The sequence below is a fragment of the Eschscholzia californica genome, unplaced genomic scaffold (assembly GCF_041429995.1).
Source record: "Eschscholzia californica isolate CP2 unplaced genomic scaffold, dmEscCali1.0.p SCAF_1, whole genome shotgun sequence".
NCBI lineage: Eukaryota > Viridiplantae > Streptophyta > Magnoliopsida > Ranunculales > Papaveraceae > Eschscholzia > Eschscholzia californica.
Genome location: NW_028238198.1, coordinates 28,948,989 through 28,964,452, shown reverse-complemented (window position 1 = coordinate 28,964,452; position 15,464 = coordinate 28,948,989). Strand labels below are relative to the sequence as shown.

At 36.7% G+C, this 15,464-nt stretch overlaps 3 protein-coding genes across 3 annotated transcripts; 1 reads left to right on the top strand and 2 right to left on the bottom strand.

Moving 5' to 3' along the window:
• Nucleotides 1-68: 68 nt before the first annotated feature.
• On the bottom strand, nt 69-1,732 carry LOC147565822 (serine/threonine protein phosphatase 2A 57 kDa regulatory subunit B' alpha isoform-like). Its single transcript, XM_086652310.1, has 2 exons — nt 660-1,732; nt 69-458 (listed from the first exon to the last, which is right to left on the bottom strand). Exons 1-2 carry the CDS (start codon nt 1,701-1,703, stop codon nt 114-116), a joined length of 1,389 nt encoding a protein of 462 aa, XP_086508436.1. The 5' UTR covers nt 1,704-1,732; the 3' UTR covers nt 69-113.
• A 3,541-nt stretch (nt 1,733-5,273) lies between these two features.
• LOC147565821 (uncharacterized) lies at nt 5,274-5,798 on the top strand. The gene has a single exon (XM_086652693.1). It carries the CDS (start codon nt 5,274-5,276, stop codon nt 5,796-5,798), a length of 525 nt encoding a protein of 174 aa, XP_086508819.1.
• Nucleotides 5,799-6,389: 591 nt separating this feature from the next.
• LOC147565820 (Tetratricopeptide repeat (TPR)-like superfamily protein) lies at nt 6,390-9,301 on the bottom strand. The gene has a single exon (XM_086652308.1). It carries the CDS (start codon nt 9,052-9,054, stop codon nt 6,634-6,636), a length of 2,421 nt encoding a protein of 806 aa, XP_086508434.1. The 5' UTR covers nt 9,055-9,301; the 3' UTR covers nt 6,390-6,633.
• Between the last annotated feature and the right edge of the window lie 6,163 nt (nt 9,302-15,464).

Below are 15,464 nucleotides of genomic sequence, written 5' to 3'. Positions count from 1 at the left end.
AATGAATCAGACTTGGTCTACTCAGATCAGTGGAATGAGATTCAAACATTAAGAAAAGCCACAAGTGCACCCAAAAATTGTCAAAAATTCTACCCAGTTTCGATAAGAATTTTTCATATGAATGAGAGAAAATTTATGAACTTTTGTCGCTGAGGGATCTGTGTCTTAGCTGAAGCCATTTCTAGTCTTTCCCAGTTCAATTTCCTCTTGAGTTCTTCCTGCCTGGTTATGGACATTTTGGTTTCCATTTCTTGGATGCATTTGAAGTAACGATTACGATCTATTTCTTCCAGCATTGCTTTTACACTATCGGTTAGTTGTCGAATACTCTTGCTCCAATGTGACTTGAGATTCATCTCTATTCTTTCCACCACCTCGCGAAAAACATCTGTTGTTTCCATTGTCGCCATTTTCACAAAATGCTCGTTGTTCCATACATAAAGTGCTCGCTCCGCAACCTAAGCAAAAAAAAAAGTACTAAAAAGTTTAACATATGTGGAAATTCAGGAAGTTAGGCAGGCTGGGTTGAGTTAGTAAATGAGAAGAGGAATAAGGTTTATCCAGTTGTTCATAATTTGGTTGTATAAATAGACTTTTTCAGGTAAGGGCGATCTTTTAACAAGAATAACAAAAATATGAACTGAATATTTGAAATGTACCTGTGAATTTGAGCTGTTTAAACACTTGGCAATCTGCAAGCATAAAGGTTTGGCAAACTTCTTGGACTCCTCAAGATCAACAACCTCAACCAATCCTTCTAGTTCCCCAATAAGTAAAACCTCCTTATGACAATTGGTCACAGGCCAATACTTTAGAATTCCTCTAACAATAGTCCCACATAGCTCAGGCTCCTTCTGAACAAACAGAGAAACACAAAAGGCCAATTCCTTGTGATAAATATGCACCCCATCAGGCTTATGGAGAGGAATCAAAACTCTCATCAAGAACAACTTGTGTTCTTCCTTGAGAGGAATAGTAAATCCATTAATAATGGTTCCCCATATCTCGAGCAATTCCCCGATACCCGGGTGAGTTTCTATCTCATAGATGAAATTCAAGAACACATTGATCATTGATTTTCTCATAAATGATCTATAAAATGTGAATTTTGAGTATATTCGATGATACACATTCTTCAAGCTCTCGCGTTCTCTTCTATCTTCAGATTGAAAGAGTAATAGTATGTTAAGAAGAAATGAGTGATCGATATAATGACGAAGAGTTTTTGGGTCTGAATTAATGACTAATAGAGTAAGAATGTTGTATATAATTTGAAGATGTGGCCATGAAGGTGTAAGGATTGTAATGGGTTCTTCTTCTTCAAGTGAATTCCATATCATAATGGAAGTATTTGAAGATGGTGGGAGAGGACGAATTAAGTTAGCGGAAATCATCGAAATAAGAGATGATATAACTTGATCTTCAAAAGGTTTTTCAGAGGTTTTTAGAAGAGATTGAATTTGAATGAGTTTTAGTCTTTTGTAGTCTTGTTGAGTTGGTGATTCTGTTGGAATTGTGAAGGTAAAAACCAAAGTAGTACAATAGGTAATGTTAGAGAGAATTTCCATTGTTTCTAAAGAAGATGAATTGGTATTCTTCTTATGATTGACATTGTTGTTTGATGAATCTAGATCAAAAAGGTATTGAAGGGTTGTTGATCTTTTCTTTCTTGAAGCTTTTGGTGGAGTTGTTTCAACTCCCATCTCTTCTCTCTCTTTCTCTCTCCCCCTCTCCTCTCTCTGCAATACTTGTTTTTATTCCTTTTTAGATAATGTATTTGAGTAAGTATTATGATTGAATTGAAGAGAGATAAACATAGTTTTTAGAGAGAAAAAAAGAGAGGGGAAGTGTTGGAATTTTGATGCCGTGGACGGTCAGATTTCGCCCTATGTTTCTCTCTTTCGATAGTTTGGGCGAAATCTAACTGTCCACCTCGCTCCCTATTATTGGTAGAGTTAACCAGAAAGACAGCAATGTTAAAAAAAAAGGAAGAAGTTAGTTGTACATCAAATTGGATAATTGGAAACCTAAGGAATCAATAAATGTAAGAGATTAACACTTGTTTGCTCTGATGGTGTTTATTTTGATTTATTTAACTATTTAAGTTAGAAAAACAGCTAAGATTTCATTCATTTTAAATTTAAAGATTCTTAATTATTTCTTCTTTGATATTCTTGTTCTCTAATATGAGGTTATCAATATCAATATCATGTGCTCCTTACCTTTTTTCAAGGGAATGTCATATTCTTGATTTGGGCATTCATTTCAATATGGGTGGAACTACAACCAAGTTTTAAAATCCCCCTTACATTGAAAAATGATTTAATGAACTCCAAATCAAATTACAAAATTTGAATTTAAACTTGTAGTAATAGTTCGTAACACAATTGAATGTGGGATCACTTTGTTGCAAAGAATGAAATTTCGATTTCGGTGGGTCCAAAAGTGGAAACGTTTCGGTCAGTGTGAAAATCTTACAAATCTACAGAAATGATAGAAATATGATGCAATTAATCTATAACAAGATTATTAAACCATAATGAAACATATAAATGATGTGTCTAACGGAATAACATTATCTATTAGTTTGAGGGAGTACTAACAATTACACCGTTTTTTCCGAGGTAAATTGAATAACTTTTTAGATATAACACCCAAAGATAACATTCTTATTGATAATATTAATGGCCAGCGCTTTGGGGAAAGCTAAATAGTTTCCGGGGTGTGAAATTTTAAAGGGAATATGTAAAATTTTAGAAAATTTCCGGGGAAATAAATTTTAAGGGGAGATAAAAAAACACTCCACCTCACCTCACTCTCTCTCCACCTCACCTCATTCTATCTCCACCTCACCTCTTTGTCTTCTCCGATTAGGTCGCCAGCCGGAAAATTTTCTGGCCAGCGACCATGAAAAAAAAAAAAAATTTCACTTTCTCTCTCTCTCTCTAGAAACTCCGGCGAAGGGCCCCTTCGCCGGAGTTTCTAGAGAGAGAGAGAGAGTGAAATTTTTTTTTTCATGGTCCTCGGTCGGAAAATTTTCCGGCCGGCGACCTAATTGGAGAAGATAAAGAGGTGAGGTGGAGAGAGAGAGAGCTGAGGTGGAGAAGCTATGTTGCTTTCCCCCTAAATAAAATTGTCAAACAAAATTGACCAATTTTTGACCAAGTCTTCACACCCCGGAAACTATTTAGCTTTCCCCAAAGCGCTTGCCATATTAATAGACTAATAGTTCCGATTTCTTTCTTCACAACCACCTTCCTGAGCAAGTCAATCATACTCACATCTGCCTTATCCCCAAAACCAAAACCCCTCAGACTACTTCTGACTATCGACTCATTAGTCTTATGAATACCACCTATAAAATCATCACCAAGATCTTGGCCAATCGTCTCAAACTTGTTCTTCCTAATATTATTTCGCCGTTTCAAGCAGCTTATGTTCCAGGGAAGCAGATCACAGACAACATCATTATCAGACAAGAGGTGGTTCACTCTTTCAAACTCATAAAAGGTTTGAAAAGCTTCTTTGCTCTCAAACTTGATATGTCTAAAGCGTTCGATCGTGTTGAATGGAACTTTTTAAATACTATTATGCGTAGGATGGGCTTTGCTACTAAGTGGATTAGTCTCATTCACACTTGTATTTCGACTTCGACCATGGAAGTTCTTATTAATGGGCGTCCGGGCCCCACTTTTAATGTCAGTAGAGGGATTAGGCAAGGGGATCCTCTCTCTCCTTTCTTGTTTACTCTTGCCATGGAAGGCCTGAGTCGTCTTCTTGAAACCAATAGGATTGCTACGCCTTTTCAAGGTTTTCCTATCCCCAGAACCAGTATTAAACTCAAGCACCTTCTCTTCGCTTATGATTGTATCATTTTTGGTCAGAATTCTCTGGTTAATATCTCCTCGCTGCAGCACATTCTTGATATCTTCTGTATGGCGTCAGGGCAGATGATTAATTTCAATAAATCCACGATTTTCTTTTCGAAAAACACTCATCCGAAATTCAAGCGTATGATTATTCGTAACTTTAAAGTGCATCAATCCTCTAACCTGGACAAGTATCTCGGCACTCATCTTTTCATTGGCGCTAATAAAAGGAAAGTTTTTTCCCCTCTCATTGCTCAAATCCAGAATAAACTCTCTAAATGGCAAGCCTCTCTCCTCTCTCCAGCTGGCCGCTCTGTTGTTATCAACACAATAGCAGCGGCTGTTCCCCGATATCAAATGCAATGCTCTGCCATCCCTAAAGGTATAAGCAATCGCATGGAAGTTCTTCAAAGAGCTTTCTGGCGGGGAAAATCCCGTTCCATTCATACGATCAATTAGTCGGCTATCTGTCTTCCAAAAAAACTTGGAGGACTTGGCTTTCGCTTCCCGATTCTTGATAATCAAGCCTTTTTGAGTAAGCTGGTCTGGCGTCTCCTCAATGATCCGGGTACCCCTTGGGCTGAGATTCTCAAAGCTAAATATTTCACTAAGGATCATAAACCTAAACAAGCTAAGAATCACTACTCGTGGCTTTGGAAATCCATATCCAAACAGGTTGATAAAGTGTCCAAATTAACCTTTTGGGATATTAACAAAGGCATGAATATTAGCATTTGGCATGATTACTGGATCCCTAATCACCCTCCTCCCATAAGCAATACTACTAATAGCACCCTCACTGTGGTTTCCCATCTTATTAGTAATAATACGTGGAATACGAATATATTAACTCAATGCTTTAACAGTGATATATGCAATTCTATCTTGAGTATTAATTTACAGGCACAGATGGATGATATAGCCAGATGGTCACTTACAAAATCAGGTAAATTCACTATTAAATCCATGTACTATTATTTACGCACTGAACACTATCCTTATGAACAAAAGGAATGGTCTTTCATTTGGTATTTGCCTATTCAACCTAAAATCAAACTATTCCTCTGGAAATGTTGTACTAACAGCCTACCGGTAAGAGATAAAATTGGTAAGTATGTTGGTCATATATATAACTGTGAATTTTGTCAGGAACACGAAACGATAATTCATATTCTTTTACATTGTGACTTGGCGACTGTGATTTGGTTTCATTTTAATATCATTTAAAAAAATATCACTAATCTTCTTGACTGAATTACTTCCTGGAAAGATATCGACGAACAAATAAGTGGACTTTTTGCGAATATCCTTTGGCAGATATGGAAAGCAAGATGTGATAAATGCTTTTCCAATACTAAGATTTTACCATTGATGATCATTGATCAAATCAAGTGTACTACGACTATGCCAAACCTTCACAGCATAACACGACGGACTGACAGGACTATCTTATGGTCACTTCAGAAACCTCCTTATATTAAGATTAATGTGGATGCCTCTTTTATGAATGAGCAGGAATTAGCAGGGGTTGGCTGTATTATGTATGATGACCAAGCAAACTTTCTTGCGGCTACGGCGTGCAATTTACGCGGACAAAACGCAGAAGAATGCGAATGTTGGGCTATCATCAAAGCTCTCCAGTGGTCTATGAAAAAGAAAATTTCTTATCTTCATATTGAAAGTGATAACAGTAATATAGTTCAGCTTCTAAACAAAGAGCAATCAGATATCTCTTGGCAGACAAGCAAACTCATAGAGAAAGTGCATCAGCTAGAAGCAAATTTCGCCCAAGTTATCTACACTCACATTCACAGAGACGGAAACTATAAAGCAGATCACTTAGCCAAATGGAGTCGTATGCACGTGGGAACCTGGCTGTGGCTTTCTTTATCAAATCTTCCAGAATCTTTGTACCAATGTTTTAGTTAGGTCCTCTTGGTTTGTTTTGTTTCGCTTGTACTTCAACAAAAAAAAAAATTAGGTAGTTAAGCTAGGTCGTAAATCATTCATTTGGATTTTAAAAACATTAAAAGCAACATAAAAAACCAAGAGATATATTTGAGAAATGAAGTTGAAAATAATGAAGGAACAAATATGTTTCTAGTATTAGTTTCTCCGATTTTGAAATTTCCAACAATTTATGTGGAAATTTGAAATTTCCAACAATTTATGTGGAAATTTCGAAACTTCCAACAATTACGGTGGAATTTCGATCATGTCGGTGGAAATTATGCAGGAAATAGTTGCAAGTGTTATTTCGTGCCGCTAATCTAAATTTAGAAAACGTTTCGCGAAATTTCGATGAAATTTTGGGAAATTTCGATGAAATTTTGGGAAATTTCAGGGCTCTGTTGTATCTCAAACAAATCTATGGAGACTTGTTTCTGCTATAGGCACCATAGGTCACACAATCAAAGACTTAAGAGTGGTCATATTCAAATTGGGAGTTCTAGATCCAAATTAGAGTGTTTACAAAATTTCCATTGATGGGCTCCATTGGGTCTAGTAGGAATTCAGATAGGCACAAAATTTCTACATTTTTATACTTTTTGTTTACATTGAGTACATCGTAGAATACATCAAATGGCTTGGGTACATCATAAGTTCGTGGGTGACTCGCAAAGGACTCTGAAAGGTAAAAAGTATGTACAGATAGACAACAACTTATTATTTTGTTTTCCTTTTTCTCTTTTTCTTTCTACTTGAGAGTACTTCAAGAATCTGTCTAAACGTACATAGCAACAAAAAAGAGGACAAATATAGTCTACCAATAATCTCTGCAGGAACATTGGCCATCTCTAAAATGGTGATACAAAGTTGGATCCCCAACTATAATTTCTCTCTCTGTGAACTCTGATATCTTCTTAATGGCACTATGACAATCCTCACATAATCTTACACTCTTCCTAATAAGTATGGGAGATCCTATTGTTGTAGATATCAAACCATAACAAATTGCCAATCTTACACTATGGGTAATGGGTAAATTCAATCTTTTCTTCATCAATTCTAATGGCTTGAACTTTGAGATATAAGTCAAGTTCATGGTTTCCCCTATCTGTTCCAAAATGATACTCAAAACATCATAAATCATGTTCGATTCAACATGGGATTGATCTCCATTAGTGAATCTGCAAAGTTTATTATTTAGCTCGATCGAACTGTACCCAATTGTCTTCTCTAATCCTTTTATTTTCATAAGAGATCTCATTCTCTCTACATCTTTCCATCTTCCTGCTTGAGCATACATGTTAGAGAGAAGAATGTAGCATCCAGTGTTATCATGTTCTAAAGAGAAAATCTCTTCAGCGATCTCCTCTGCTAATTCTATATCTCTATTGTTTCGACAAGCTGCAAGTAGAGCTCCCCATATCCTTGGTGTAGGAATTAATGGCATTTCGTTTATGAAGTTTCGAGCTTTGTCAAGATTTCCTGCTCGGCCAAGAAGATCAACCATACATCCATAATGTTCGATTCCAGGATCAATACTGTAATCGTTTTTCATGGAGTTGAAATATTTCCATCCTTCATCAACCAAACCAGATTTGCTACAAGCTGATAAAACAGAAACAAACGTACTATAATTTGGTTTTATGCATTCTTCCTGCATCTTGGAGAACAATTCAATGGCAATTTTACCATACCCATGAATCCCATACGCCATGATGATTGTGTTCCACGAAATGAGATCCTTCGGAAATAGTCTATCGAAAACCTTTCGAGCTGTTTGGAGATCCCCACACTTAGCATACATGTCAATTATTGAATTTGATACGAAGGTATTTAAGTTATAACCTAGTTTAATTATGAAAGAATGAATTTGCTTCCCCTCTCTTAAAGAAGATAATTCAGCATAAGCTGGTAACATAATTGAAACCGTGAAGGCGTCTAATCTTAGAGAGCCTTTCTTATGCAGGTCGAAAAATAAGCGAATAGCTTCCTTCTTCCATTCGTTGTGCACGTAAGCTGCCAACATCGTATTCCATGATATTAAGTTTTTTTTGCTTATAAATCTAAATACCCACTCTGCTAAATTTGGTTTTCCACACTTTCCATACATATCAACCAAAGAGGTCTCCAAAATCAAATGTGGAAGAAACCCCATTCTAATGGAAAAGCCATGGATAGATTTCCCGAGCAAGAGATTTCTTGAGTGTGCACAACAAGGAAGCAAATTCACCATTGTAATTGCATCAGGGTTCAAGTTTTCACTCTCTCTCAACTTCTTCAAGCAAGCAATGGCCTTGAAAGAATCTCCATTCAGAGCATACCCACTTATCATTGCATTGTAAACTACGATATTTCGACATGAAATCTTATCAAACAATAACTCAGCCGAATCGACATTACCACATTTGGAATACATGTTGATGAGTGAAGTTTGGATCATGATATCCGATTCAAACTCATTTCTAATCACATAGCAATGAATTTCCTTCCCTTGTTGAAGATAATTTCCATTTAAAGATCCAAGAAGAGCATTAATGATCCCGAACCGATCAGGTTTCAATCCAACTGCCTGCATTTCACGAAAACACGAGAATGATTTCAACTCCTCCCCATTTGAAACATACCCACCAATCATAGAATTCCAAGAAACTAAATCTCTCACAGTCGTTTCTTCAAACACTTTTTCTGCAAACTCAATACACCCAATTTTCGAATACATTGTTATTAAAGAATTACAAATAAACAAATCTGAATCCAACCCATTCTTAATCAACTTACCATGAACCTTTGAACCTTCAATTAACTCCTTTAATCCAACACAAGACTTAATCACAAATGTGTAAGTATAATTATCAGGTTTAACACCTTTAAATTGCATTTGATGATAAAAATCAATGGCTTCTTTAAACAACCCATTATTTATATAACCTTTGATTATAACATTCCAATAATAAGTATGTGGGTTCTTTATAGATTCAAAGAGAGAAAGAGCTTCATTCATTAACCCAGAATCAACATAAGAATGTAAAGTTTTAGAGAGAGAAATATCATTTTGTTTGGTAATAGTAACAGATTTTAAAATCGTTTCTTTGGATTTGGGAAATCGATTATGAAGTGGTAGAAGAAGATTCTTGTTTCTAATTGGGTTGGTTCTTTCTCTGTTTGTTGATGATGAAGGGTTCTTATGACTATTGGGTAAAGAGGATAAGGTTTGAAAAAGAGAAACTGCTGCCATTATCTTCAAGAATTCATGGAAACTTGAATCCTACTCACTTTCTCTCTCTAACCTATCTCTCTTAATGGCGGATTCATTCTCATTATCAGACCTCCAATTTTGAAATCTCTTTTGGGGTTCGGTAGATTTTGAATAAGCTAGTTGATCAGTTAACTTCTGCTCCAACTTGCGGCAGAGCGCATTTTAGCTAACGCTATTTCGCGCCAAGGGTATTTCAGCACCTCGCCACCTGCTATTGCTCTTGGCGCATTTTAGCACCAGCTATAGTATTCATCACACATTTTTGACATTAACCATGCGCATCTTAGCACATACTATATTGCACCCCACGCATTTTAAAATATTTTTTTTTGATGAAAGATAATAGCATTAAAAACTAAAAGTATAAATAGAGTTTATAGTAGTTTAGGAACAAAAGAAGGTAAAACATTCCAAAGTTCTTTTTTCCTATATTTTCTGCCCCATTTTGCAAGCGCATCTGCCTGGATGTTGCCTTCCCTCGGAGTGAAAGTAAATATAATCGCTGCGAATTTGTCCTTGAGGGCGACCACTTGTTTCACTATCATCTGTGTTTGCCATTGAAGTCCCGTACTCTGATCATTGATGCACTGAATGACTGCTAGGTTATCGCTTTCTATATGAACATGGTTGAATCCCAACGGTTGTGCCAATAGCACGCTATTATAAATAGTAAATCCTTCACATTCTTCAGCGTTTTGACCTCGGACTACGTCAGCAACCGCTAGAATAAATTTTGCCTCTGCATCATGAATAGCCAGCGCTTTGGGGAAAGCAAAATAGTTTCCGGGGTGTAAGGACTTGGTCAAAGATTGGTCAACTTTGTTTGATAATTTTATTTTGTAAGTTGTTAGAGGGAAATAAAAACCTCCACCTCACTTCCCTCCACCTCACCTCACTCTCTTTGCCACCTCACCTTCTCGCCACCTCGTTGTCTTCTCCGACAAAATTCGCCGGCCGGAAATTTTTCCGGCCGGCAACCTTCAAACTTAAAAAAAAACTCTCTCCTCTCTCACTTAAAAATTCTTTTTTTTCAAGGTCCCGGGCGGACCTTGAACAGATCCGTTCAAGGTCTGGTCGGGACCTTGAACAGAGCCGTTCAAGGTCCCGGCCAGACCTTGAACAGACTTCCTCTTTTTCTCTAGATCTAGAGAGAGAGAGAGGAGAAAAAAAAGTTTTAGAGAGAGAGAGAGGGGAGAGAACAAAAAGTTTTTTTTTTTTTTTTAAGTTTAAAAGTCGCCGGCCGGAAAAAATTTCCGGCCGGCGACCTTGTCGGGGGAGAGAGAGAGAGGTTAGGTGGAAAATTTCCCCGGAAAATTTTCAAAATTTTACATATTCCTTAAAATTTCACACTCCGGAAACTATTTAGCTTTCCCCAAAGCGCTGGCCTTTAATATTAATGAAATTTCTGGGATTTTCAAAACAACCGTGATACACATCCCGAAACGTCACCCCGCAGGGTTTCGGCTGGGTTTCGTGCCGGGATGGGGATCATTTTCCTTTTCAAAAATGGTCCTTAGAAGTATTTTAATTACAAACTGGGGCTTCCTTAAAAAAAAAGGGTAAAACCTTTCCTAAATCAATTGTTATTACATCTTTTGATACAAAATTAAAATTTTCAGTAAGTTCTTTTTAATTGACAAAATATACAACTTATGTAAAAATTTCTTGTGACATAGTAGATCGAACATAAGATTTAATCAAATTCAACTTAAAAAAATTTCTTTTTTGCAGATGCGACGGTAACATGTATAGTAACAAAAATTTGTAAGCAAAAAGTCTTCCATATCTTCCAAAATTTTGATAGTTCAATAAGTTATTGGTTAATTCCGTTTTGGCCCTCATATTGTGACCAACTCGCCGTTTTGGCCCCCAATTGTGTCTGGCAGTTCGTTTTGGTCCCAGATGGCCAAATTTTTTACCAAATTATCCTCGAGGGCCAAAACGAAATTATTTATGAAAAAAAGGAAAAAGACAAAAAATCCACATCACCTATTTCTTTCTCCTCCACTTCACCTTATCTCTCCTCCATCACACCACCTCCTCTCCACCTCACCTTTCTTCTCCGGCTAATGGTCGCCGGCCGGAATAAAAATTCCGGCCGGTCACCTTCAACATAATTTTTTTCCTCTCTTCATCTCCTTCTTTCCCTCTCTTCTTCTTCTTTCTCTTCTTCTTCTTCTTTCTTTACCTCTCTCTCTCTCTCTCTCACCCCTCTCTCTAATCTCTCTTTAACCCCCCCTTTCTCTCTTATATAACTCCGGCGAAGGGGAGGAGCCCCTTCGCCGGAGAACCAAACCTTGAAGGTCTGGTTTCAAAGTGAAACCAGACCTTCAAGATCTGGTTTGAAACCAGATCGGAATCTGGTTCCAACCAACCAGAACGCGGGATCTGGTTAGTTGAAACCAGACCTTGAAGGTCTGGTTCTCCGGCGAAGGGGCTCCTCCCCTTCGCCGGAGTTATATATATATATATATATATGTATATATATAGAGGGATTAAAGAAAGATTAGAGAGAGGGGTTAGAGAGAGAGAAAGGTAAAGAAAGAAGAATAAGAAGAGTGAGAAAGAAGGAGATGAAGAGAGAGAATTTTTTTTATGTTGAAGGTGACCGGCCGGAATTTTTATTCCGGCCGGCGACCATTTGTCGGAGAAGAAAGGTGAGGTGGAGAGCAGGTGGTGTGATGGAGGAGAGATAAGGTGAAGTAGAAGAGAAAGAAATAGGTGATGTGGATTTTTTGTCTTTTTCCTTGTTTCATAAATAATTCCGTTTTGGCTCCCGAGGATAATTTAGTAAAACAATTGGCCCTTTGGGGCCAAAACGAACTGCCGAACACAATTGGAGGCCAAAACGGTGAGTTGGTCACAATATGGGTGCCAAAACGGAATTAACCCATAAGTTATTTATCTCTCCCGGTACAAGACGTTTCAACACTTTCAGTTTTTAGAAAAAGTCAAACCAGTCTATATCATATAACCTGTAATGTTTTATAAAAGTTTCAAAAAGACACGTGAATCTCTTAACTCACTATCAGAGTTTAACTTATTTCGAAATTGAATGTACGTGCAACGACCTATCATATTATCATCATTGATAACAAAATGAGCATAATATGCACGATAACCGTCTACCATATTTAACCAAAAAAATCCAAAATTAATAGTCTCTCATAATTTGACCGATAATGTCTGAAGGTCCGATATTTAAAATGACTCTTCTTTAGTTTTTTTTTAACTTATATATTGCCAAATTAGAGAGCGAAAAAAAGTAAATTAGATCTTATTACATGATAAATTGATTAATGATAATCTATAAATAAAATTCATGACGTACTATATATTTACATATATGACATATCAAATTAAGATGTGGTTATTAATTCTATGATCATGAGTTAGGTGTTTAGTTCGTTGATCACATATTTACATGGACGATGACGTTGATAAGTTCAAAGTTTTACTATCGTTTACCAGTAATAGTGAAACATTCACATAAGCTAATCAAATAATCCACGAATAGGAACTTTTACACGGATTAGGATTTTGGGGTTTTATGAGTTCAGTATTATATTGTTATTAATAATAAAAATAATTACAATATGCACAAGGATGAAAAAGATTAAACAGAGATGAAAAAAAATGTAAAACACTTCGAGTGGTAGTGGTCCAATTTGGTTGGGGAGCTTTTAACAAAAAAAAAAAAAAAATTTGGTTGGGGAGGAGAAGAAGGTGAGGAATGGTGTTAAGATAGAGAAAAAATTGAATTTTATTGATGTTTGTCTTTTAGTTGTTGTGATCCGCCCTCCAAGAATAAGTTTTTTTTTTTTTTTTTTTTTTTTTTTCTTTTTTGTTGAAACCAAGAATAAGTGTTTGAAAAAAGGGAAGATATGTGGCCCATTCTTTTAATGGTGTCATTGAGTAGTCCTTAAAATCTATTGTAAAAAATTTGGTTCATCATCTTTTTTATTTTTTTTACTTTTTTATGTTTTTTTTTTTTGTTGAAACCGATACATTAGATTAAATTAATATTCCATTACAATAATGCTTAGATAAAAAATAAGGAACATGCTTCCACTTCATCTCACGATTCTTCCGCCTAGCCCACTTGACGAGAAGGTCAGCCTGGGAGTTTTGAGCTCTCTTCGTATGATGGAATATAATGTTGTCGAGCTTTGTAATCATCTTTAGAATTTTATGGATATGGATCCTGGATTGCCATTTTATAGCTTGATGATGATCTTGGATATGCTTTATGATGTTATGGTTGTCGCTTTCAATGATGACATTTTGATATTCTCGATCTATCGCCCATTTGATACCGTTGAGGATGGCGATTGCTTCACTTTCTTCACTATTTCTGGCCCTGGAAACACATGCTGCCGCTTCAATGAATTTAGCTTCTGAGTCATGAACTACTAGTCTCGTTCCGATAGAGGTGCTGATAGAAGTGTAAGAGACATCTACATTAATCTTCAGATACGATTCATTCGGGGGCTTCCACTTTTCAACATTAATCTTATTTGTAATGGAGATCTTTAGCTGTTTTTCTGGGTAACTAATAATAGTATTAATGATATCTTTAGTGTCGGCCTTGACATTCTTGAAGCAGCTGTCACATCTAGCTTTCCAAATGATCCACAGAATAGTAGCGAATTGAGTTTTGTTTTTATTATGACATCTATGATGATCGTTAATCCACGTGAAAATCCATTCCTTGATAGATTTAACGTTTTCAGCTATGATATTAAAGTGAAACCAAATATTTTTTGCTATAGGGCAGTATAGAAGTGCATGCTTTAAGGTTTCAGTGCAGGGGCATAAGTGGCAGTTCAAATTGTTTCCTATATATTTACCTATTCGGTCTTTGATCGGTAAAGCGTTGTGACAAATTTTCCATAAAAATAGCTGAATTCGAGGGAGGACCAGGAGTTCCCAAATGAAATTCCAGTTTAACTGTTCGAGGTTAGGGGTCAGATTTGCCCTTCTCAGATGATTGTATAAAGATTTTACCGTGAAATTTCCGGACTCAGTCAAAGTCCATATAATTTCGTCTTTTCCTTCGCTACAAATAGGAATTACTTTAATTAAATTTCTCGTGGGTTCATCGAAATTTTCTGCGAGTAGATTTTCATTCCACTCATGGTTTGTGATAAGCTGTGAGACAGTCGTGAGATTAGAGTTATAGTGGTTTGGGATGGGACTCGCTATAGAGGGGATCCAATTATCCTGCCAAATCTTTATATTTTCTCCGGTGTGAACTTCCCATATGCTAAGATTATTAATAAGGAGAAAAGTTTTGCATATGTTCTTCCAGATCCATGAGTGGTGTTGTTTGACTGCTCCTGAATTATCTGTGTTAGGGGTAATATTTAGCTTTTAATACTTTCACCCAAGCTGCATTTGGATTAGTCTTAATTCTCCAAGCTTGTTTACTTAACATAGCAATATTATCTATGTCCGGCAGATGAATACCCAGGCCTCCCAAGTCTTTTGGGAGACAGATAGATTTCCATGCTTTAGTGCATATACCTTTTGACTTACCCCACCAGAATGACTTTTGCAAAGTCGAGATGCGCTTGCTTATGCCCTTCGAGATGGCAAAGCACTGCATCTGGTATCGGGGCACTGCCGATGCGATTGCTGAGATGACCACCGTGCGACCTGCTTGGGAGAGGAACGCATTGTTCCACTTAGACAGTTTATGATTAATTTTTTCTACTAAATCATTGAACACTCTAGTTTTTTGAGGACCTATGAACAGTTGTGCTCCCAGGTATTTCTCCGAGGTAGACGCATATTTTACTTTAAGAGATTTCATAATCATTCGTTTGAATTTCGGTGAGAGTTTTTTGAATAGAAAATAATAGATTTCGAGTAATTTATCATTTGTCCGGAGGCTGACCCGAAAGTATTGAGTATATTTTTAAGATTCACAACATTTTCTAGAGAGTTTCGGTCAAAAATAATACAGTCATCTGCGAACAGAAGATGGTTGATTTCACAATTGTTGTTGTTGCTCGGGAAGCCATTGAATTTTCCATTCCCATCTTCCGCGTTAATGAGTCGGCCCAAACCTTCCATAGCAATAGTAAACAAGAAAGGGGAGAGAGGATCTCCCTGTCTAATTCCTCTGGAGGGGATGAACGTCTTGCTGGGTCGCCCGTTGATGAGAACAGCCATGGAAGAAGTCGAAATGCAGTTGTGAATCATATTAGTCCATTGATCCGAGTAACCTAATTTCCTCATAATGCTGATTATGAAGGGCCACTCAATTCTGTCGAAAGCTTTTGACATGTCAAGTTTGAGACCAAAGTATCCTTTTGCCCCTTTCATTTTTTTGTAAGAATGGATAATCTCTTGGCCTATAATGATGTTATCGGTGATTTGTCTCC